Source organism: Vipera berus, assembly GCF_964194415.1.
Source record: "Vipera berus genome assembly, chromosome: 1".
Classification (NCBI taxonomy): domain Eukaryota; kingdom Metazoa; phylum Chordata; class Lepidosauria; order Squamata; family Viperidae; genus Vipera; species Vipera berus.
This window is the reverse complement of record NC_138202.1, coordinates 339,938,459-339,962,341: the sequence shown is the minus strand read 5'-3', so window position 1 is coordinate 339,962,341 and position 23,883 is coordinate 339,938,459. Positions and strand designations below refer to the sequence as shown.

The window sequence follows — 23,883 nt, the reverse complement described above, 5'->3', positions numbered from 1 at the left end:
TTTTACTTACTTGCTCATTAGCAGGCATGTAGAGTAGATTGTGGAAATTTTTATTACCAGCTCTCAAAAGGGACCAAACTGAGCAGGTGCGTTTGGCAATGTTGTGCAGCTCACGTTCACAGGGGCTGTTTCCAAGGAAGGTCCCATAAAGGCAGGAATATGTGTGTTGGACTAACTTTACCTGCAGGTAAAAGAGAAATTTAGGGATTTGAGAGAATTTTCACAAGAGTCCGTGTTGGAGGCAGCTTATTAGATACAGTGCTGCTATAAGAATAATGCTGTGTACTATGTCAAGCTTTGGAATGGGTAAACAAAAGTAATAAAAAATAAATATAAAATAATTACAATTTGGATTTGGTTAAATGTCCCCAAAGCCATTTTGGATCTTAGCTTGGTTAGACACTGAAAGCCCCCCCCCCTTTTTTTAAAGAAAAATCATAATATACTAATTTTTCTGGGGTTTTTCCACTCTTCACATACTGGGATTAAATGGGGTGTATCCACTAACTTAACAGGTGGATACCAGGCTAGTGCCCCCATTATCCATAAGTGCAGATACAACATATTACTTGCCTTGCTCTGTATGAAATGTACACATTTTGATAAACAACTCTTTCTCTTTATTAGAGAAATAAAGCACCCCATTTTAGCACACAGCACAGCATTTTAGTAGCACTTTCAGAAAAATCAATTTTATATAATAATTCAGTAAAAGGGAATTATTTTTCCTCACAAGGATGCACATTTTATCTATACAACAGAGATCTATCACAGTAATTCAACTAGAGTGGACAACCAAAAGGAAAAATGACACCATAAGAACCATAGCCATTTTTGCTTTAGAAACATCAAACTCTCATTAAACACTGATCTATCTTAGTATTGAAATGTATGTCCTCTGCTAACACTTGGCCTTACCAAGAAAGCTTCATTAAATTCAAAGAGACAGGGAAACTGCTTGAGCAGCTGGTGAACAGAATCCAACCACTGTAAAAACACTGGGCACTGTTCATTTTGATCTTCTGCCTTTTCCTGGTGTCCACATCGATCACCAAACTTATGGCCAAAATCCAGCCAATCTGATTCAACCAGTACCTGGAAACCCTGGCAATAAAAGGAGATAATTTAAGTACTATAGATTTTCTGAGTAGGCTGCAATAAAAAAAAAACATAATTCCATAGTTGCCAACATAATTCACCTATTCTCAAATCATTTTTGGATGTATCATAGCATCTTTAGTTCTTCTTCCTTGTTTCCCTGCCCTTGCTTTCATGATATTGTCATCTATAGTGTTTTATTCCTCCAGTTCATCAACTAGGTTTCAGTGGGGGAGCTTCTACCCAGCTTCAGCTAGGGCACAGCTGCCACCCTTTTTGGAACAGGACATTTTATTAATAGTAACCTCAATATCTTGCACTCAACTCCTTGAATTTAAACTAGTACAGTGACAGTACTAATTCAATGACAGTATAGTCTATTTGGGACTCCCTTTGAAAATCCAACAAAAACTACAGCTACTTGTAGCTTAGTTGCTGGTAATTAAAAGCCAATGTAGTAATGTGAAATCTGTTTTGTGGGTACTATATTACCAGTAGGGTTTGAGTACAATTCAAATGCTGGTGTTAATTTATAAATTTTATAATAGGCTTGGCTATCTGTAATTTTGGAGACTATTTTCTCTGGTACTGAATCATAGGGGTTGCTTCAGACCTCCTCCCACAAAGAGCAGAGAGGAATAGGAGATAACTCTCCTGCCATTATTGAACAGCTCGCCCTTGGAACACAGATATATTTTGGAAGCCATAACAACATGTAAATGACACTGGGTGCATCATGGTATGAATTATGATGCAGGTCTATTATTTTATCATGATGCATGTAATAGCTAATATTTGCCTTCTCCTTGGCTACTTTGCCCAAGTCTTGGAGGCCTGGATGATTTCTAGACTATCCATTTTCAAGAATGGACATTTTTCTTTATCTTCCTTTTGTCAATTTAATAATAATAATAATAATAATAATAATAATAATAATAATAATAATAATAATAATAATAATAATAATAATAATAATAATAATAATAATTATTATTATTATTATTATTATTATTTTATTTGTATACCGCCCTTCTCCCGAAGGACTCAGGGTAATAAATACTAAATAATAATAAATAAATAATAAATAATAAATACTAAAATACAAAGATACAAAAATTAAGAAAAGATTAAACATACTGCCCAATACAATACAACAATACAATACGTTAAAAGCAATAATAAAACCCAAACCCATCAGACCAGGCCGGCTTGTTCAAACAAGTAGGTCTTTAGATCACGCCGGAAGGAGCGAAGGTCAGGCGCCATCCGGAGCTCAACCGGTAAGCGGTTCCACAAATCCGGCACACCCACAGAGAAGGCCCTCCCCCTGGGGGCCATCAGACGGCATTCTCTGACCGGTGACACCCTGAGGAGGCCCTCTCTGTGGGAGCGCACTGGGCAGAGGGAAGTTGATGCCGGCCGCAGGTGCTCCCTAAGGTATTCTGGACCCATGCCATGTAGGGATTTAAAGGTCATTACCAGCACCTTGATGATAATGATACTACTACTACACTACTACTACTACTACTACTACTACTACTACTACTAATAATAATAATAATAATAATAATAATAATAATAATAATAATAATAATAAAGTTGTAAGGGACCTTGGAGGTCTTCTAGTCCAACCCCCTGCTCAGGCAGGAAACCCTATACCATTTCAGACAAATGGCTGTCCAGTCTCTTCTTAAAAACTTCCAGTGTTGGAGCATTTACAACTTCTGGAGGCAGGTTGTTCCACTGATTAATTGCTCTGTCAGGAAATTTCTCCTTAGTTCTAGGTTGCTTCTCTCTCTGGTTTCCATTCATTGCTCCTTGTCCTGCCTTCAGGTGCTTTGGAGGATAGCTTGACTCCCTTTTCTTTGTGGCAGCCCCTGAGATATTGGAACACTGCTTTCATGTCAAGCCCTTTGTACTTATAGGGGGATCTTTTTTTGTCAAGAACCAGAATTTCCTAGCAGACAACTGTTAGGAGTTACGTGCTGATGATAGGTGAATTACATACCAACTGTAGGAGCTCAAGCCAAAATGTGGCAAGGCTTCTCTTTTCAATCCACTTTTCTTACTCCCACTAAGTAAACTAAAAGATCTATTAAATACAGCATATTATAGCATTTTCAGGATTGAACCCTGAAATAAAAACGCAGGCTTATCCCAAGCCAAAGAAAAGAAAAAAGTCTATTGTCTCCAATTGCAGATCAGTCAGACAAAAAAGATGAAAAAAGATGCTTTGCTTTAGGCAATTCTGTACTGCATCTCCCATATAAATTAAAATTCTCCTAAAAGCTATTCTTCTTCTGAGCTGCTAACACAACTGAAGCATAATACCTCCATAGTCCTATAATAGGGATCCAGAAGAATCTTTGCCAAGGCAACAATCTGAGGGGTCCTGTCCCAACCATCAGAGCAGTGAACCAACACAGGGCGTCCTTCTCGGTCAACAGCATTTGAGACCAGCACAGCTGCCTTCAGCATGATGGAGAGATGCTGTAGCCACTTGGTGCTCTCTAGTGCTGACAGCCAGCTGAAATGGATCAATGAAAGAAAGTGCATATGTAGCCAATATAAATATTTTTTTAAAGTGCTGGAAACAAGAAATCTAAATCCAGCTTGTGCCAGATAGAAAATTTTCACTGAGAAAAGGGATTGGCAAAATGTTTCAAAGTCAAAATCTTGTTTCAGCTCAAATGGGTTAGTTTACTGATTCTGGAATGTTCCAAGTTTAAAATAGCTTTACTTCAACTTCAAAACACTTTCTAAAGAATTGAAACAATATTTAAAACAAATTGCTAACTGTACATTGATAGCGTGCACATAAAAATATTTTTGTTTGTTTTGAACTTACTGTTAATCAATTTAACTCGGTGACCTAGTGCTGTGAAGGACAAAAGGAAAAAAAAAATCCCTTGTAGCCAAACTTCCCATATTATTTGCAGTTATATAAATCTCTTTGAAAACTTTTCTCTATCAGAATGATTATGTATCGCCACATATAAACCTAATGAAAACCAACTGAACTGTACAGCAACAAAGAGATAATTCTGCACATAATAAATCTTCAGAGCATTCCTCTTTCTTTTCTTTCAGTTCTGGCAGAAAGAAAATCTGTGTTTTAGAGTCCCACAGATAATGAAATTCCATAAAGAATGTAGCTTTTTAACAAATGCTACTTGGAACTTACTTGCTAGGATCTGGCATCTGACTGCAGACTGCCCTCAAGTACTGGAAGCTATTACGGATGGAATGAATGTTAGCCATACCCATAAACACCACTTCACAGTTAGGATAATATTCTGGAAAATGTCAAACAGAAGGAGAAAATTAGTTGGAAAGTTAAATCAAACCTATCACATGAAATATCTTCAACCATAATCCTATTCAATGAGAATAGTTCAAACTGACCCATCCATAAAGAACCATCACCATGATTGCGATATGTGTATCTTCTCGTTTTAATTCCATACAGATTCAGTAACTTTATTGTTTCAAGAGAGTTGTAGATTCCAATAAATCTTTTTATAATTCAATGGCTTCACTTTAGTCAAATCAGCCTCCTAAAGCTCATCATACACTCAAGACGTTGGGATGGAAGTAAAAGTAGAACCTTGGTGGGGAAGGTGCTCAAAATATGTTTTGCTTGCTTATGCACCCTTTTTAAGTAGGATCGTACAGTGAATAGATTGCCTAAGAAAGCCAGAACATCATGCTTGTACCTTCACATTCACAGCCGCCTCCTTTGGCTCTATTGGCAACTGCTGCAGTGTAGGACCGAGCATCCAAAATCAACAGTTTCTGAGGTGTTGCTGAATTCTCTACATTTGAACATGCAGTCAGTGATGAATCTGCAAAAGGTCAAACAGGAATTTCTCATGTCTTAAAACAGATGTACAGTTTGATCAACAATACAGAATTCAGAATGCTGAGATCAGCTGAGGTTGCAAAAGTTGGCTACATCAGACATCGCCATCTACCCAAAAAGTACAATCTTTCATAATTTGCTCTTTTGGAGTTTCACTGGCTCACTGGGAAAAAAAAGCTTTTTTTTAAAAAAAAAATAATCTTTTCCATAAAAGCACTTGCAATGTTCAATTTCTTAAGCACTATGTTCTAATAACCATAGGGATTAATTATATTGAACGCAATATAAAAGAATGGTTGTGGTTCCAAGTTTTTTATTTCTTTTACTTTTGTTTTTACCATTGTTGGCTTTTATATTGTTTTATACTGTTTTGTTGTTTGTAAGTCACCCAGCTATATAAATGCTTTAAACAAACATACATCAACTGCGTAATTTTATCTAGATTGGTAGGCATTACAAATGAGATTATATTCAATATTGCCATGAAAAACTCACCAAATTCTGTCAAAGGCAAGATAGCATTTGTGCAGCAATGGAAATTAGAAAGGAAATAGAATCAGCTTACTTACCAAATCCTGCATCACAGGCCTCATTTCCATCACTAAGCCCAGACTGTGGGGACCCCCCAGCCAGTCTCTGTCCAGGGTTCAAGGCACAGGCTTTGGCAATGGAAGTTACTAGATATTCATCATCTGCATTGCGCCAGCCCCACCAACTTATCTCAGGTTGACTGCAACGTGCAATCACTGCCCCATTGCGCAAATGTCTAAAAAAGGAATCAAGTCCTATTAGTCCTAGAATGCAAAGTATTTCAACAAGTCCCAGTTTGACTGAAAAACCAAATACTCCTTTCAGTGGAGAAGAAGCGTCAAGTATATGTATGTAATAACAGATTAAGGAGATGAGCGGTCCTTGGTGCTCTCTGAGCTTGGTTGTTTTCTTGCAGACATTTCATTTCATTACCCAAATTAAGGGGTAATGAAACATCTGCAAGAAAACAACCAAATTCAGAGAGCACCAATGATTCCTCATTTCAACCCTGATCTACAAATATTCTTCTTTATTAAATTAAGGAGAGGCTTGGTGAAATGTTGACTGGTGAATCAATTTAAGACAAGGCAAAATTCCTGATCCTCAAGATCTGCTTAAATGTAGCTCCTATCATCATCATCATCATCATCATCATCATCATATCATTATCATTATAATACACAAAGAAGACACAAATGGAACTAGGAGATTTCAGATGTAACAGTAGATGCAATTAGCAAGTATGAATTTTTTTGGGATAATGAAGGGAAAAGCAAGAAAGTGTGATTTGAAGATATACATGCAATAAGGATATGATTAGCTTCCAAATGTGCATTAGAAATTTGAAACTATATGAGATAGCTGCTAAATTCAAGATAAGATAAAAATCTTTCTTAGTAGTATAGGAAGAAGGAGTTTTAGGTATGCTTGCCACCTTTAATTATCTATAAAAACAATAAAGATGGGTGAATGAATGAATGGAAAATCTCTTGAGATAGGTAGGCAGGCACTAAATTGCGCTTTACTTAACGTACTATCGAATACATTCTCATTTCAACTGTAAGCCGCCCTGAGTCTTCGGAGAAGGGCGGGATATAAATGGGATTAAAAAATAAATAAAAATCTCCATGATCTATCCTAAAATGACACTATTGTTTCAATAATGGAATTATTTAATGGAATAGTGTCAATAATGGAATCTTAAGGATGAATTTAGATACTACGTGTTTTAACAAAAATTAGAATATCTGAATACTTAAAAAAAAATACCCTAGCAACAAACTTGCAGTTGATACATAAGTCTTTGCCTCTACCCCTCAAACCACAAAACCCTTTTACATGGCCTTCTTATAAGACGTGAGTTTTGTACCTATACACAACCACTGGAATCCTCTTCCAAGATCTAAAAGAAGCTACATTCTCCAGTTCCTTGTCGGTGATCCAAACAGGAACCAAAAGTTTCTGTGGGTAGCTGGTACATAACCTACAGAGGAAAATTCAAACTAATGATCAGAAATTGACTATTGGACAGGGGGGCAGGAATAAAAAAACCAAGATCAAATTCCAAATCTTTAACCTGCCAGATCATATGTATAACTAATTAATAAGTTTGATATGTTCAAGGTCTCTTTAGTTTAGATAAATAGGTAAGATGAGAGATGATTTTAGTTCATCTTTAATAGTATTTCTCAACCCTGGCAATTTTAAGATGAGTGAACTTCCAACTCCCAGAATTCCCCAGCCAACCATCTTCAACACTGATCTCTAATCATACAAAACAGCAAATATGAACCTGTACTAATATTCATAGAAATCGCAAATCTAATGTTCTTTTGGATGGACATATGAAACATCAAAATTCCTAATAGATTACTTATATCAGATTCATACTATACATGACATTATGACTGAAAATGGTTAGAATCCCCTTAAACATAAGAGCAACAGCAATTTTAATTTAACTCAAGGCACCAAATAGAATGGCAAGCAACAACAGATAATGGTCTCCTTTTGGACATGCAATGTGATGTGGGCTTGGGAATAAAAAGAAGTTCTTGGGATACATTTGTGAGGTAGAAGTGGGAAAAGGCCACCGTAATAACAAATAAAAACTATTTTATTATCATAAGGTAGATATTTTAATATTATATTAGCTTGAACTGCTTTCCTGATTGATCAATGGGTTGGACTAGAAGACCTCCAAGGTCCCTTCCAACTATTCTATTCTATTCTATTCTATTCTATTCTATTCTATTCTATTCTATTCTATTCTATTCTATTCTATTCTATTCTATTCTATTCTATTCTATTCTATTCTATTTTATTCTATTCTACATGTTGTCTAGCTATAACATTATACTGTTACATCCTAGCTATGTTAATTTGCAAGACAGAGGATTTAATGCTGTTGATATCCCCCCCCCCTCTTTTGCAGTTATCTGGTAAATTTAACGGCTCACTTGTAGCTGTTGTTGATGTCAGAAACTCTCCACACATTCTGCAAGTCAAAGCCCATTCGAGCTAGTTCCATTTCAAACCGATATTTCACATGGTCTCCTGCAAAACGAATAGTAGTTAACAATAATCGACAATAATTAATTCTGTCAGAAATTATGACAAAGTATTCAAAGATCTCAACAGACAAGGAATTAACAGAATTGGTTGCATACGTCACCCTGAATAATAGCTTTCAAGAGGCTTGGATATGTAGCTGTAGAAGCTTACCCTGATGTAATTCATAAAAACTTACCTGGGCGGCAAAGGTGGGCATGCTGGTCCTCCTCATCCGCACAAATTCCTAAGCACCAGGCATGGTAAGCAAATGCAAACAGGTCTTCTAGTTTGGTGGGGCGTGCAATGGCTCGGCTCAGCCTTTTCAACCATTCCTGGCATTGCTTAAAAGTAGAGAAATGGCACCTACAAAAACAAAAGTACACGTGTATATATTCGGTCCCCAGGAAAGACGGTCTGACAAGGGAATTTCAGCGAAACTCCTCAGGGGAAAGGAATGGGAAAACAACCTATTGAAAAATGAAAATGCTAGGGACATCCTGACACAAAGGGCTGCAGTTCTACTTAAATCACTTTAAAAACTTAGCAACAATCGCTAACAAAAAAAACACCTTTTACAATAGAAGATCTATTAATTGCCATCAACTGTGGCAGAAACTGAGCCTTTGTTTATGGATATTTTCCAAGACACTTAGCTGTTCACTGCTGGAAAGCAAACAGATTAAAGAATTTTACTTCACTTTATTTTGGCAGCTTCTATGTTTAGAATGACAGGAACCTGGCAGCATCATGGTTCAGAGCAGGAGTAAAAAAAGATATGGTGTCCCAGTTTGTTGCTGGATTACATTTTCCACCAATAGCTATGCTTGCATATGTTGTCAGAAGCTGGAAATCAAAAACATCTGCAGGCTGCATGTTATCCATCCCTAGTTTGAGTAAATCACATTTGCTGACTCTCACCAGGCTATAAGAGCAGGGTGCTATTAGACATCCCCTACCTGACTACTTTGGAATCTTTGCAGACAATATGGAGCTGGAACATATCCCGACTCTCCACGCTTTCCATCATTCTCAAAGGCACCTAAAAACAAAAGCAAGGAATGAATGAACAGGTATGTTAACACTCAAATAGACAATAAGCTAGCTGTCAAACATGTGTCAGGTATTCTAATGGTATTATGGAAACAGTAACATTAGTTGTAAGCTATAGTAGGAACAGGAATAAACTCAATTTGGCATGTAGCAGATTTTCTTAGTAATGTAGGGATAGTATTGAAGAGACATCAAGGCAGTTTTGAAGGAGACATCAAGGAGGGAGGGAGGGAGGGAGGGAGGGAAGGATGGAAGGGAGAGAGATTAAAGTGTCCATTGTATGGTAAAAAAAAGTATAGCCAATGAATATCGGAAATGCATGAATCTCGGTGCAATTAGAAACCATATTTTATGATTGAATAATATGCACGACTTACTCCTTTCAAAGCACATGACAATCTGAAGCTATAGCCTTCCCATAAACAAAGCACAGATCATACTAGGAGTTTGCCTTCATGAAGGCAATTCTTCCTTAAAAAAATAATACCCTAACCCAAATTGACAAATATTCTCTTTGAAACATTTTGCAAGGTATGGTGAGTACCTCACTTGAGACATCAGAAGCTGTCTGATCAAGAGTGGTAAAGGACAGGACAGAAGTCCCCAACCACTGGGCCACAGCCCACTACTAGGCCTTGATCCATTTGGAACAGGGCCACGCAAGTAGTGGGTGAGTGGTGGGCGCTTGAGGGCATGCCTTTCACTTACACAAAACCATTCCCTCCTCCCTGCCAGGCCACCAAGCTGGAAAGGTTGGGGACCATTGAGATAGGGGACTCTTCAAGTTTGCTTTGTGGCTCAGTGAAAGGATAAGCTACATAATTCGTTTCAAAGGGAAAGAAAAATTAACACAGGAAAGTATAGGCTCTTCCAGAAATAACCATTTAATATATTAACAAGACTTACATTGATTACAGAGTCCTTAAACTTGATATGGAGCCGGTAGTTAGAGATGGCAATGATGGCATCACTTGCATGGCCAAGATATTCCACACCCTCTCCTTGCAGCACAGTAAATGGAACCTAGAAAAGGGAAACTCACACATTAAAGTAGTTGCCGACTGACCAGCCAAGGTTACAGGGAGATATAGCATACCCCCATATAACCAATGGAATGCTCTGTTCAGAAAGAAATAGATCAAACACTTGTTTTCCAGCCCAAATTTCTAGTATTAACTTTCTTCATGTGCTGCGAATACATTATCTGAAGAAACTTTTATTTCAGTTTGTTCCTTCTTGAATTATAATATCATCCTCAGTGCCAAGCAATTATGCTTTATTCTCTCAGGTATTTTAACATTTTAATATTAATTTTTGTTACGTGGCAAATGAAGCCTTCTACTACATTACATTTTTGAATTTTTAACTACTCCCGCCTAGAAATGCGTGTTTCAGCAGGTGGTGATCTCTGGGCGATTATATCTAGGCTCAGAAATGAGCAAGGTCAAGCCTGGTTAGTACTTGGATGGGAAACTACCAGGAAGTTTCATGACAACAGGTAGTCTTCGACTTATGACCACAATTGAGCCCATACTTTCCAGTCAAGCATGGGAAAGTCCAGGCAGTTCAAATGAACATAAAGGTTTATTGTAAGCTTATGCTGTCTTCAAGAATCTGAACTACTAATGGCCAAAGCAAATTGGCGGTAGATAAGAGTCAATGGAATTCAAGATGGGTTGGACTTAGATGTCTTGGGGATTACAAAGGGACTTAAGACCGATGACATGTTTGACCCCTCCTGTGGGCTCAACTGGCTCATCTCCTACATTTCCATTACTAAGCAAGATGGTTGTTAAATGAATTTTGCTCCATTTTACGACCTTTTTTGCCACAATTGTTAAGTGAATCATTGCAGTTGTTAAGTTAAACGAATCTGGCTTCCCTAGTGACTTTTGTCAGTAGGTTGCAAAAGGAGATCCTGGGACACTGCAACCGTCATAAATGCATTCCAGTTGCCAAGCATCCAAATTTTGATCACGTCACAATGGGGATGCTGCAACGGTCATAAGTTTGAAAAACAGTGATAAGTCACTTTTTCAATGCTGTTGCAACTTTGAATCACTAAACAAATGTTTGTAAGTAGAGGACTACCTGTAAAGGCTATAGTGGTTGAACCTGAAAAAGATCCCAGAAGAAGGGAATAGTAAACCCTTTCTCTACTTCTACCGAGACAATTACAAGGTGATGATTCATCTGGTCCCCAGCACTGGTACTTAAGTGGAGATTGCTTTTAATCTTGGAAATTGTTTTTGCTTTAATATTTTGAACTTTAGCCTGCTCTTTTAGCTTAAATTTTTTAAGATTATGATTTTCAAATATTTTGTGAACTGTCTTGGGAATGCTTTTATTTTGAAGAAAGATACTGTATCCCATTTATATAATTTAAATAAGTAACATTTCAGGTCCAAAGCATTGTCACTGGCACCTTATTAGTAAATGTACAGAGAATGACAACATCTATTTAGGAATGACTGGGACAAGTAAGAAATACTATAATAAGGAAATCCACAGAGATCTATATCATGAAGAATGATACCAGCTCTACTATGTATTTATAGTGTAAATCAGACATGTCAAACACAAGGCCCGGGGGCCAGATCCGGCCCGCGAAGTGGTTTCATGTGGCCTGTGAAGCCACCCTGGAAACAGTGAGGGAACAGCCCCCACTGCCTTGGCCCTGGCCCAGAGACCCTCCTTCTGCCAGAGACCCTCAGATCTGTCCCACTCCTGCCCAGGCCCCCATAGGCACCCTTGATGCGAATGATGTAGAGCTGGCCATGCCCACCCAGTAGGCCATACGCACTCTAGCCACGCCCACCCAGTAGGCCACGCCCACCCAGGCCATACCCACCCGGCCCCTTGAGGGCAACCACAATGCTGATGCGGCCCTCAATAAAATTGAGTTTGACACCCCTGGAGTAAATGGATGCACAGCAGTTTAGATGCAGAACAGTTAAAACTTCTGATGTATGTAGCCTTCCTAAAATTAAAATTAAAATTAAGAAGTAAACTACTTTTATTTTTTCCTCAGTTCTAAAATAACCTCTATGGACATACTTTAAAGTGACATCAATAATTAATTGTCTGAAAGGTCTTTGTCATCAGTCTGAACTATATTTAAACTGAAGTAAAAAATACTTTTTTCCAGCTTTAATATTATAGTGATATATATAGTGATATACAGTATATATATATATAGTGATATATATAGTGATATTGGCTAAAATGTTTTTTATTTGTTTTTTTATTGGACAACTAGAAAATTTAACACATCCAGTGATGAACAGAGGTCAGGATATTCCCACAAGACTGGAGTGCAATTTAGGCCATGCTGCTTCACTCTGAAAAACACAAGATGAAAACTATATATTTTAGTTTTTCAGTGTTTTGCAATAATGAAAGTGGAAACTAAGGAATTGATTATTTTAAGCTGTACCATTTTGTATGCTTTAGAAAATGATCCAATAAAAAAATTGTTGGGAAAGACTGTCGGGTGATTTTCCTGAATTCTTCAAACATGTTTAAGCAGAAGGAGTGACTAACTGGACTATATATACAAATTTACTTAAAACACATCCAAAACAATTTAAGAGAGATTATGATTCATATAGTGCAGTTTTAGTGCAACACAGTATCACATGGATTATCTTCATAGTTGATTCATGTTGAATTTCTGAAACAGATCAAAGGAAAATTTGTTGCAAAGATTTCCATGAGATTCATCTATTTCGAATTCCAGTAATTTTCTACCTCAGTTATAAAAATATGTTTAATAAATCTGGATTGCGTTTGCAAACATCTTTTAAAAGCCATCCTGGGAAAGTCTTTATTTTCAAAGGTGGCATATAATTTTAATAAGTAAATAAGTGACATCCCTAATCAAATGCACTGTCACTAACACCTTGGCAGAATATTAGCAGAGATGACAACATCTGCTTGGGAATTATCAGATAGGGAATAAGGAATATATTACAAAAACAGCAAGGACTAACATCCAACAGGATCTCAGCTCTATTGTCCACTGGTAATGCAAAGAGATACCAATTGGACCTAGTTTTTCTATAGTATCTTTTATATTGCCCCCCATCGCAGTCTCCCAGATTGAATCTTTCAGTTTCTTTTTTCCTTCAGTTCTAAAATAAGAACTTATATCTGCATTTTTAAACATTATTGAGGGATAACAACAATTGATTTTCTGAAAGTGCTGGTTGTCAGCCTGATAAGACTCAGTGCTTATAGTGCTTAAGAAGCTGAACCAGGTTCAGAGGAGAGCTAGATTCTTCCTTAAGCAGAGAAATCACCTGAGTGATCTTAGGTCAGTCACTCCTGCTTAGCCCAAATCAGCATCACGGTCCACAACATGACGGGTGAAAAATAAACCTTTTGTCACATCATGCATTAATAAGCTTTACTGTTAAGAACTAGGTGAGTAGAATGCAAAAGGAGCAGACAAAATAACTAAACAGGACAAAAACTAAGGAGAATAACAACCTGGTTGTCAGTCTACATTGCATTTGAGGTGAATTGCAAAAGGCAGGGGGGGTCTGTTTCTGTTTATGCATCAAGGATATCTTCCTTAGTGACTTAGAAGTAGTTTTTGTTGAGGTTTATTTCTTTGCTCAGATTAACTGGAAAATTAAAACTCACAGGACTATATGAAAATGGATAAGGGATATGAAATTTGCACAAGAGTGTATAGATAGTTCTCGACTTACAAGTTTGTTTAGTGACTCTTCAAAGTGACAATGGCACTGGAAAAAAGTGACGTATGACCGTTTTTCACTTACAACCATTGTAGCACCCCCACGGTCATGTGATTAAAATTTGGATGGTTGACAGTTCATATTTATGGTGATTACAGTATCCCAGGGTCATGTGATCACCTTTTGAGACTTTCTGACAAGTAAAGTCAATGGGGAAGCCAGATTTACTTAACAACCATGTAACTAACTTAACAACTGCAGTGATTGACTTAACAACTGTGGCAAGAAATATTGCAAAATTGGGCAAAAATTCACTTAACAAATGTTTCACTTAGCAACAGAAATTCAGGGGTCAACTGTGGTCATAAGTCAAGAACTACCTGTACTGCAATTCCATATTTAATTAACATTTTGACAGCTCACTTTATATCTTTGAAGTAGTTTTCTCTCTTACAATTCTTTCTGGCCAGAATGATATAGCAAAACTGAAGAAAAGCTCAACAGTACCTCACAGGAAGCAGGTGAGGCATTTCTTTTTTATCGCTTTTTTTAATCTAAAAGAAGCAGTGATGTAAGTATGCTCATACCTAAACTAGCAAGTCCCAAACTGACATGCACCCTTTGTTTTCTGACTGTATGGACTTATTATGAGATGTAAAATAATTTTAAATGTCTTTAAAAAATTACACAAGCCAAAATAAAAAATGCATGTTTTAAATTCATTCTCGTGAAATTTTAATTATGTTGTGCCAAGAATGCCCATTCTTGGATTCCTCTTCAAAGAAAAGTTTGCCAATCTCTAGAGGAAGGAAAAGCTCATTAACTAGATGACCAATGACCATACTTTTCTCAATGGCCCTTTTTCCTAGGGCTCACGGCAAGATTCACCTTCTCCTCCAAACTATCAGTGAGGAAATATGCTCAATAATGGTAATACTGAAATTCTCCATCTGTTTGAAATTCAATAGTACCATTTTTATACAGAATTCAATTATATGACCATTTTAAATCAAACTTGGGGAAAAAACCAACCCTGTTAAGTAAATTAATCTCCTTAAATCATCCTTATAAACCAAAGGAAACCAAGACACAACAGCTATATGCAGAAATCTGATTAGCAGTTTTAAAAAGCAATTTAAAGTTAAAGGACAAGAAATGTCTGTACATATATCAGTCAAGCTGGAAAGCTAACGGCTTTTGCTTTCAACACTTGAATCCATCTAAGGCTTAGAAAGTAAAAAAAAAAGGATTCTAATTCTTTTTAAAGCCATTTGGTAAAACTACTGAGGGATTGTCATACAATATCTGGTCTAATTGCTCATCCTCCATTCCCACTTACCAAAGCTTTTTAAAGGACATGTCCTCATGACATTAACTCACCCCGGCTTACTGTGAAGGCAGTCTAGAGTTGCCCTTAATTATTTTGTTGAAATAGTGCTTTCACAAAATTTGCCATCAGACAACCTAAGGTGCCTCATACTGGTGATGATGTAGTCAAGGATTGGGATCTGGGATATCACTTGGACATAAAAGGGGCGGGGATTCAATTGCTCAGTTGCAACTGATGCTGTTGACCCCATCCCTACCCCTCCAGTAGACGGTCATGACTGGGATTAGTCCAGCTTCTGCTAACCATTTAGAGCTGCTGCAGATACATCCTCTCTCCATCTTGGTTTCTAGACAGGGCTATCTATATCCATTCTGAATTGGGCTACTGAACAACTTCTTTTTCATTGTAATATCGATCACCCAGGAATTTAGTTTTGTTTGGTATTTGTGCTCTCTCTGTGTGTTTGTATGTGTGTGTTTTCTGGAAAGACAATGAAGTAGAAAAAGTATCTGTCTCACACTATGCTGAGTTTAATACTCTGTCCTCAAAATGGGAGAACCATGGTGCAATTTTTAAAATATATAGATCTACAAAGAAAAGACTTGAATGGCATTTGAACAACAGTTGGAACTTGCAGCTACTGTTGTAGGCATATATTTTATCCTCCTCAGTTACCAACTGTATGGGAAAAGATGTTCTTTACATCTTTTGTTGCTACTTCAGTCATATGGTTTTATTTTATACACCATTCCTCTGCTAGTGAAACCCAAGTAACTTACCTGTAAAGACTCTTCTTCTTTAATCAGTTCTTTATGTGGGAACAAATCCTTAGCTTGGATGTATTCTAGACTGGGAGGGCCTTCTTCACCCTAAAAACCAAACAGAAAAACAAATGCTTAGAGATACATATGGATCATTACCTGCGAAAACATATCAAACATATACTTATGAATTCCATCTTTTTATTCAAGATGTCACATAGTACTCTCTCATAGATTTTTTGATTCTGTATGATATATTGTATTTAGAGATAGTGAAACTATTCATCAATAGTTTCCCAGTGAACTTACTTCAATGAGGGTGGATATTAATCAGAATTCTTTGTGTTCAGTCTCCTAGTCACCATATCCACACTACTCTCATATGCACAATCCACATATAGTGATGATAAGATGTATATATAAATTTTCCAAGCACCCAGTAACCAGAAATATAATCTAATACTTTTACTAAGCCGCCCTGAGTCTTCGGAGAAGGGTGGGATATACATGGAATTAAAATAAATAAAATAAATAAAATAATATAGATTTACAATAAACCAGTTTGAAACTAAAGGCAAACAAATATAACTATTCCTAATCAACCAGTGATTCCAACAGTGTCCCTTTAGCTCCTTCTTATAATTAACCAGCCAGCGCTAACTTCACAAACATTCTTAATGTACAAAAATGACATAGTGTAGGAATAGTAGCAGCAGCAACAACAACAACAACAACAACAACAACAACAACAACAATTTGGAGAAACTGAGCTAAATTTCTTTAACTTACAGTGGAACTATTTATGTATTTCTATTTTACAACTGAAACTTTCAGCCTAACCTCTACTTGAAAATGGGATCTTCTAATATTTCTCAATATGGTTTCTCACCTAATCAAGGTCCACTGCAATCTTCCAGTGGTATTCTATTTTTTTTAAATTATTATAACTTCAACAACCATACCTTTATTAACACATTTAAACGATGCCATTCCAAAGATCTTTCAGAACTACATTTATCACAAGAATATTATTGTAATAATCATAATTATAAATGGACCTCTCTGGGATTATATTCAAAATGATTATCTAATCCAGACATGTCAAACTCGCGATGTCATGTGATGTCGCGCAATGTATCGGGACAGTTTTGCCATTCCCGGCAATGGGATGGGCATGGCTTCTGTATGACATGTCTGGCCCACGGGCTCATCCCTGATCTAATCCATGTACCTGTTTCCTATAATAGTGAACCAAATACCTTGGAAAAGTCTACAATAGACCCTGAAGGTAAAAATTATCACTACTGTTAAAAACAAATCATACTTTATAGAAGAGAGTTTGATGAGACTAAATGGTTATTAATGTGAGCTAGATTTGTTGTGTGGATAGGCTCCTGTCAGTTTTTCCAGTCTGGCAGAAATTTATCGTCTTGATTTGTGCAAAGTAAAGATTTTTAAAAATGTGAACAATAAAGTTTCCTTAACACTGCTTTTATCTACCCAGGAAAGTCCTCAGGCAGTTTCTTAGGGGAGATTGCATTTTTCTGTTTCAAATCAAAATTTGTCAGGGTATGGAAGAGGTTCTTAAGTAAATAAGCTATGATTGGAAAATACTTCAAATTCTCAGAAATAGCCCCAGGATTACCCTGCATATTTTTACATGATCATGATGGATAAAGATGAAGAATTTCTCTTTTGTTAAATCTGTTTGGAAGAAAAAGTAGACTCTTAAAGGATAAATATTCACCTCTAAAAAGAACATCTGAGAAATCTAGGCATTACACATATTTGCAAATCACATTATCTGGCTCTAAATTCTATGGATTTTCTTATAATACCTAGTACTTTTTCTTAGAAAATGCTATGAGGAAAATGGATTTAATCCTAGGTTCTGTTGATAGGACCAGCACTGAACTTTAAGTGCACATGCACTCCACTGAAGAGACCCGGTTTCTGGGGCGGGGGAAAGCATGACAAGGAAAAATGTCTGCCTAGAAATATTGAGGCAGATGGATTATTACTCTAACCTGGTAGTTTTGTATGAGAACTTTCATCCTTATATATGTTTCTGACGTAGATCATGCTGATATAGGTGGTCCAGTAATCTGAAATGTTCCTATATTCACGTATGTCCCAAAGGTGCTTTTTCAAGAGGCAACCAGACTTTCTTGTTTTTCTTTGAAGATGTTTCGCTTCTCATCCAAGAAGCTTCTTCAGCTCTGTAGACATATATTCATGTATGCTATTCCATTTTTCTTCATCAGATATGAGATTTTCTTTGCCAGCTATAAGCAACTGTTATCACTAAGAGCAGCATTAAATCAGCTTTATTAAAATAACATTAAGTGCACAGACTAAAAAATGATAAAACTTTGGAGGAGTTAGGAGAAAATGTTAGCTCATTATAGAAACAAACATTTCCATTTGAAACTGGAAACACTATTTTCTGATGTTGATAACTGGATTTATTTATATTAATTTATCATATCTAATAACCACCCATCTCCCTTGCATAGGGACCCTGGACAGTGTACAATAAAATATTAAAAACATAAAAACAGCATATGAAAGTTAAAAGGAGGAGGAATGTTAAAATTAATTAAAAGGTGGGGGGAGGGCTTCAGAGCACTAACCAGCCCTAGAGTTATGTGCTCCTCTGTGTGTCCCTAGAAAGCATGTGTTTTTACGCCTTTTCTGAAGACCAGGAGAGTAAAATTAATTAGTGATATGGAATTGCTTTCTGCTAATCCAATAATCACTTCTGCCCTCAGATATTGATAAAGTATCAGGTCATCTAAATATGTTTTTTTAAAAACCTCTTGAAGATGATACGCCCTTTCCCTTGAAATTCAACATTAAAACACCCATGTACACCAATCGTTCTAAATATTACTTCACAAAGGGGTTTTTCTTTTGCTCACATTCATATTTCACAGTATCAATAAATTCACATTTTATTAAAAAAATATTAGTCACTTGAAACTGAGGAAAAAAGGTCAGATGATTGAATAAAACAAAAACCAGATGTTTCAATAACATCTAGTTAAAATTTAAGAGATATATATATATTAAACTGTTATTTCTAGTAAAGTTATTTCTCCTATAAATAACTGTCCAATATATCTTGCACGCTGCTTGTGCAAACATAAGACACACAGTATGTCAGATTGCAATAAATGTGATTCAAGATGATAGCACCTAACTCATGATAGGAATACTCTTAGCATAATGGAGTTGTATATGTGTGTTTATTAGATCTCAACATCTTGACTGATTGTAATTTTAAAATACAAGTCCCTCATATACAAATGGATAGATGCAAAGGCCAAGTACTTTATTCTTATCATTCCCAATGACATTTTACTATATATACAAATGGATAGATGCAAAGGCCAAGTACTTTATCCTTATCATTCCCAATGACATTTTACTATTAGGAGACAGGCAGACAGGCAGATAGGCTCAGAAACATCCCGTCATATAGGATGAAACTGCTAAACTATTCTTAATCTGCAACTTTGTGTTTTCACCCACACTTTATCATAGGGGTCCTGGAAATATAAACATTGTATGTTGTGGCAAAGCTAATACACAGACACACACACACACACACCTTCATGGGTACCTGATGTCACCATTCTCTTATTTATTAATCTACTCAATATTTTTCCCATCAATAGCACAGGTTTTCATATCCTAATTAAATTAAACATCAGAGCCCTGTGAAATGGTTCACATGTCTCCATTATATTGCTCAACCCTACTACTTATAGTAAAATGAAACTAAACTGGCCTTCCATTTAGGCATTGACCAGATCCAGACCACACCTCCAGGGAAATCTGAGGGCTCAGATCAGTCTTTTGCACCCATTCCCTTTTATTAAGCTGCATATGTAGCACTCAATTAATTATCATGCCAATTGGACAGAGTGAATCATACAATTTCTGTCGTGCTTTTAACATTTGCATGCGCTCTGTCACTGAACAAATGTTTCTCTATGGTTGCCCATTTAAACCTCTTCTCAGACACACTAGCAAGGAATAGGTTCTGTGTATCTTGGGCACAACACAATATCTTCAAAGCTAGAATCAGGACAACTTTTTACTTATATGACATTGTAAACAGCTAACTAACCTTGAGAACCCCTATGCCTCCCAGCAAACATTCCCGTGACTTGTCCAACATGGTTTCAGATAAGTTTTATTCCTATTATGCTTCTTCCTCAAGTTTTTTTTCTCAGCAGGTTCAAATCAGAATCCTAGCAGGAGGCACTCTGGAGGCCAGAGGTTAGTAGAGCACCATGCTGAGTAACTGTACTGAAAAATGCTGCCAAATGCTACCCACCTTATGAGGTCAGCTTCAATTGGTATGAAGAAGGTATGAAGTATGAAGCAGGGTACTTTCCATCTTCCCTTATATCACAAAAGGATTTAATACACGCTAGCAAGCACAGTGGGGAATTCTAATAGGAAGACCCGTGTCTCAGTAAACCTAAGCCATCGCTTAGGCAGCTACGTGGCTGTGATTCAATTAAGCACAAAGCAGCCAGAAAGTGGGAATCACAGGTTCTGTAGGTGAATGTGAACCTGTTCTCAGCAGGCCAACATCAATACACAATGTCCTAGATTAGGAAAGCCAAACTTCTCCTTGTACGTTTTGTTCAGACAGTTCTCTTCAGTGAGATCACTGGAATAAATCTGGCATCCCCAATTTGGAACCTCTAAGCGCCAGGTAAAGATGAGGTACATATTCTGGGAATTATTCAAAAACAGAACTAGGATATCGACAAGAAGCATGTAAAATTAAGATCAGGAAGAAGAATGGGGAAAAGCCACTCCCCGAGTATTAGGGAGAGCTGTAAAAAGGGCCAGATGTCTCCAGGCAGACAGTACGTTTTCTTCCTGGCTCCGCCGCTCCACCCCCACCCCAAAACATCAAATGCAGAGAGAAATGCAGACTGAGGAACAGCCTTGCATGCAGTCAGTGGAGAGAAGAAAAGGGTGGGAAACAGGGAACCTACTTACAAAGCAGTTCAGCATGGAACAGGAGACACGGCCCGGCAGAGTCATGGTCGTTTCCAAAGCAGCTTGCCGTGCCTGGGGCATGCGAGTGGCATTGCTTCCCCCTGCCCCCTTTGGCATAAATGGCTCAGGCAGACGGACTGTGAGAAAAGCAAGCTCCTAAGCACGCCTAGAGCATCTCTGTCACCAGAGACGGGAGCAGGTGCGCTGGCTGCTTCAGCAGCTGCCGACAATGGAGGGGAGGGAAAGGCGGGAGAAGGAGGAGGAAGAGAGACTCCACCTCCCTCTGATGAAACCAAGATGAAGCTCTGCCATGCTAGGGGTTCCCTGACAGCAAACACAGAAAATGGAGTCATCACTTCAGCCTACTAGGAGAATTCATGGCTCTGCAATTCTCATTGTCCTCTGTCGTGGGGCTACAGCACAATACTGCTTGGTATGCAGCTTAGCAGCCAGGCAGCATGTGCAGGAATGTCTGGGAACAATAGCAGACACCGCCTAGCTCAGTCTATTACAGTAAGAAAAAGAAGCAGTAAGGATTCAGCTTGGTGCTTGTTTTCACACAGTAAAGATGGGAATCCTGTTGGCAGAGCTCTGCCAAAGGGACACAGGGATCTGTCAGCTCTGCTGCATAGCTGCCTAGGCCTGCAATCTCCTCTGGCTATGTGCCAAAGAATATACAGCTGACATCTCAGAAACATCCCCAGTTCACAGAAAACCTGACATAACCAGACAACAACTGTGCACACAAATTGTATTTTTGTTTTTCCTTTTCAACATGTTCTTTTACCTATAACTAAAGCTTTTCTGGGACATACATTAAATAGACAAAATTAATTTTAAAACATCGGAATAGCTAAATTTTACTCTAAACTGGCTTTCAAAAGCTATACCCCTGGTAGGTATAGGGAAGGGATTCCCTTGGGTTTGTTACAAACTCAGAGGCAAATGTACAAAATCACAAAGGGACTGCAAAGGTGATCTAAATCAATTCCCTCTTAATACAAAAAAAAATTCCATCCTTGTAACACACTTGAGAGGTGGTCTGTCTAAAAATTCTAATTAAACAAAAAGTACAGGAAGAAGTCCACCAACTTTTGAAAACCAAGAGAAATTACCAGTTTTTATAAACATACATATATACCCATCATATTATTCCTTTTCAAGGTAAGCAATGTTGTACAGAGCAGAGAAAAGGAGGAAGAAATAATAAACCAAACAAATTAAAGATAAATTTACAATTTTTCTTTACCTCTGTCCTTGAGAACTCCAAGTAGTTTACAAATGTTAAAATAACAATAAAAGAAAAGATACGTTTACTTTTCAACAAAAGATCAGGCAGTAAAAAACACAAATATACAAACACAAATGCGCACACATTAACATACATACACACACACACACACATACACACACACATAGGGCATTCTCTGTGGGCGCGCCTGCCCTATGGAATGAACTGCCGGTGGAACTTCGGACTGCCCTGGACCTTCGCTTGTTTCGCCGGGACCTGAAAACTTGGTTATTTGATCTTTCTGGCCTGGACTGAGGGGGGTTTTAATTTAACTTTAAATTTTAAATTTTAATTTGTTTTAATCGTGGGCTAGTCTTAATTTAATTCTATTTTAATTGTATTTATTTGTATTGTTTAATTCGCCCTGTAAACCGCCCTGAGTCCTTCGGGAATAGGGCGGTATATAAAATCAATCAATCAATAAAATGTATATTACCGTATGTCCCTGTGAATCTACAATTAGTCCCTAAAACCCTTTTGGAAAAGTCAAGTTTTTACTAGTTAGTTTTTTAATTTACATGAATTCCATTAGCTATATTTCTTTATACCTTTCATACCTTTCCTTTGTATGGTCATTCACTTTTGTATTCAATCCTTATTCTTTCAGTACTCATTCATTCCTGACCATATCTTTTCTTCCTTATAACATACACTTAAATTTCCCATTGCATACAACTAACTTTTTGTTTTTCTTAACACTCAATATGGGCTGCCAGATAGCAAAGTAGGAGGAAGACTATCCTTTACACACAGCCATTTTCACTTATTTAGGCATTTATTCCTTGCAAGAGAACACAATTTACTCCCTACTTTGCAATCATTGTTTGCATGTCTTAAAATTCTTTATTCGTTTCCCCATTTTATAAATACTTTACAAAAATACTCACATTCATTCATTTTACTGTAGATTTTCATTATTTACTGTATATATAATTTACAATTGTTCAGTCTATCTTCTGTAGGGCAATTTTCTTTTCTTTTCTTTTTTTAGAAAAAAAAACACACCTTCCCATAGCTTTGGGATTTCCTGAATGAACGGTCTTCCACCCAAATATTAACCAGCTTTGACTCTTTGAGAACAAGCAAGGTGTTTAGATGCTGTCATGCTCTGTGACACTCTTACTTTTAGGGTTCTTCAAAGTTTTTTGAAGCTGTATAAATTGTTCAGTAAAACTAGTTTCATATACCCTTGAATGCCACTTGTCCAAAGAAAGATATACTTCCTCTTTCATTACGTGTAATAACAAACTTAGAATTGAACAAGAGGAAGCAATTTCTTATGCTGCATCAATTCATATACTTTACAAAAAAAAGCAGTAAATACAATTTGAGAACATATCAGTTAATGGTAAAGCATTAGATACTGGGAGGCTGTGAATCCTGCCTTAAATGTTTAGCCAACTGGGTAACTTTGGGCCAGTCACCCTTTCTCAGCCCTAGGAAAAGTCAATATAGCAAACCATTTCCAGAAATGCTAACAAGAAAACAATGTATTATGTGTTCTTCTCCAGAAAGATGCCAGAAATCTGACTCAAAGGTGCACATATACACAAAGGATTTACTATCAAGAATTGATGTTTCATGTTTCAAAATACCTGCTGGAAAGAAATAAACTGACACTTCCACTAAAATGGAACATGCAGCAATTGCAATATAGGTAGTCCTCGACTTATGATCAC

The 23,883-nt window shown here is 37.1% G+C and overlaps 1 protein-coding gene across 4 annotated transcripts in view; it reads right to left on the bottom strand.

The window, feature by feature from the left end:
- Positions 1–23,883, bottom strand: part of MTMR4 (myotubularin related protein 4) — a 52,072-nt gene that overhangs the window by 6,058 nt on the left and 22,131 nt on the right. For all 4 annotated transcript variants that reach the window (XM_081346548.1, XM_081346550.1, XM_081346549.1 and 1 more), the window contains 12 exons: positions 15,907–15,996; positions 10,001–10,117; positions 9,001–9,083; positions 8,241–8,407; positions 7,951–8,047; positions 6,861–6,974; positions 5,530–5,726; positions 4,815–4,943; positions 4,283–4,394; positions 3,430–3,625; positions 919–1,104; positions 11–181 (listed from right to left, as the gene is read on the bottom strand). In XM_081346548.1, the coding sequence (XP_081202674.1) occupies positions 11–181; positions 919–1,104; positions 3,430–3,625; positions 4,283–4,394; positions 4,815–4,943; positions 5,530–5,726; positions 6,861–6,974; positions 7,951–8,047; positions 8,241–8,407; positions 9,001–9,083; positions 10,001–10,117; positions 15,907–15,996 (1,659 nt within the window). The remainder of the gene's footprint in view (positions 1–10; positions 182–918; positions 1,105–3,429; positions 3,626–4,282; positions 4,395–4,814; positions 4,944–5,529; positions 5,727–6,860; positions 6,975–7,950; positions 8,048–8,240; positions 8,408–9,000; positions 9,084–10,000; positions 10,118–15,906; positions 15,997–23,883) is intronic.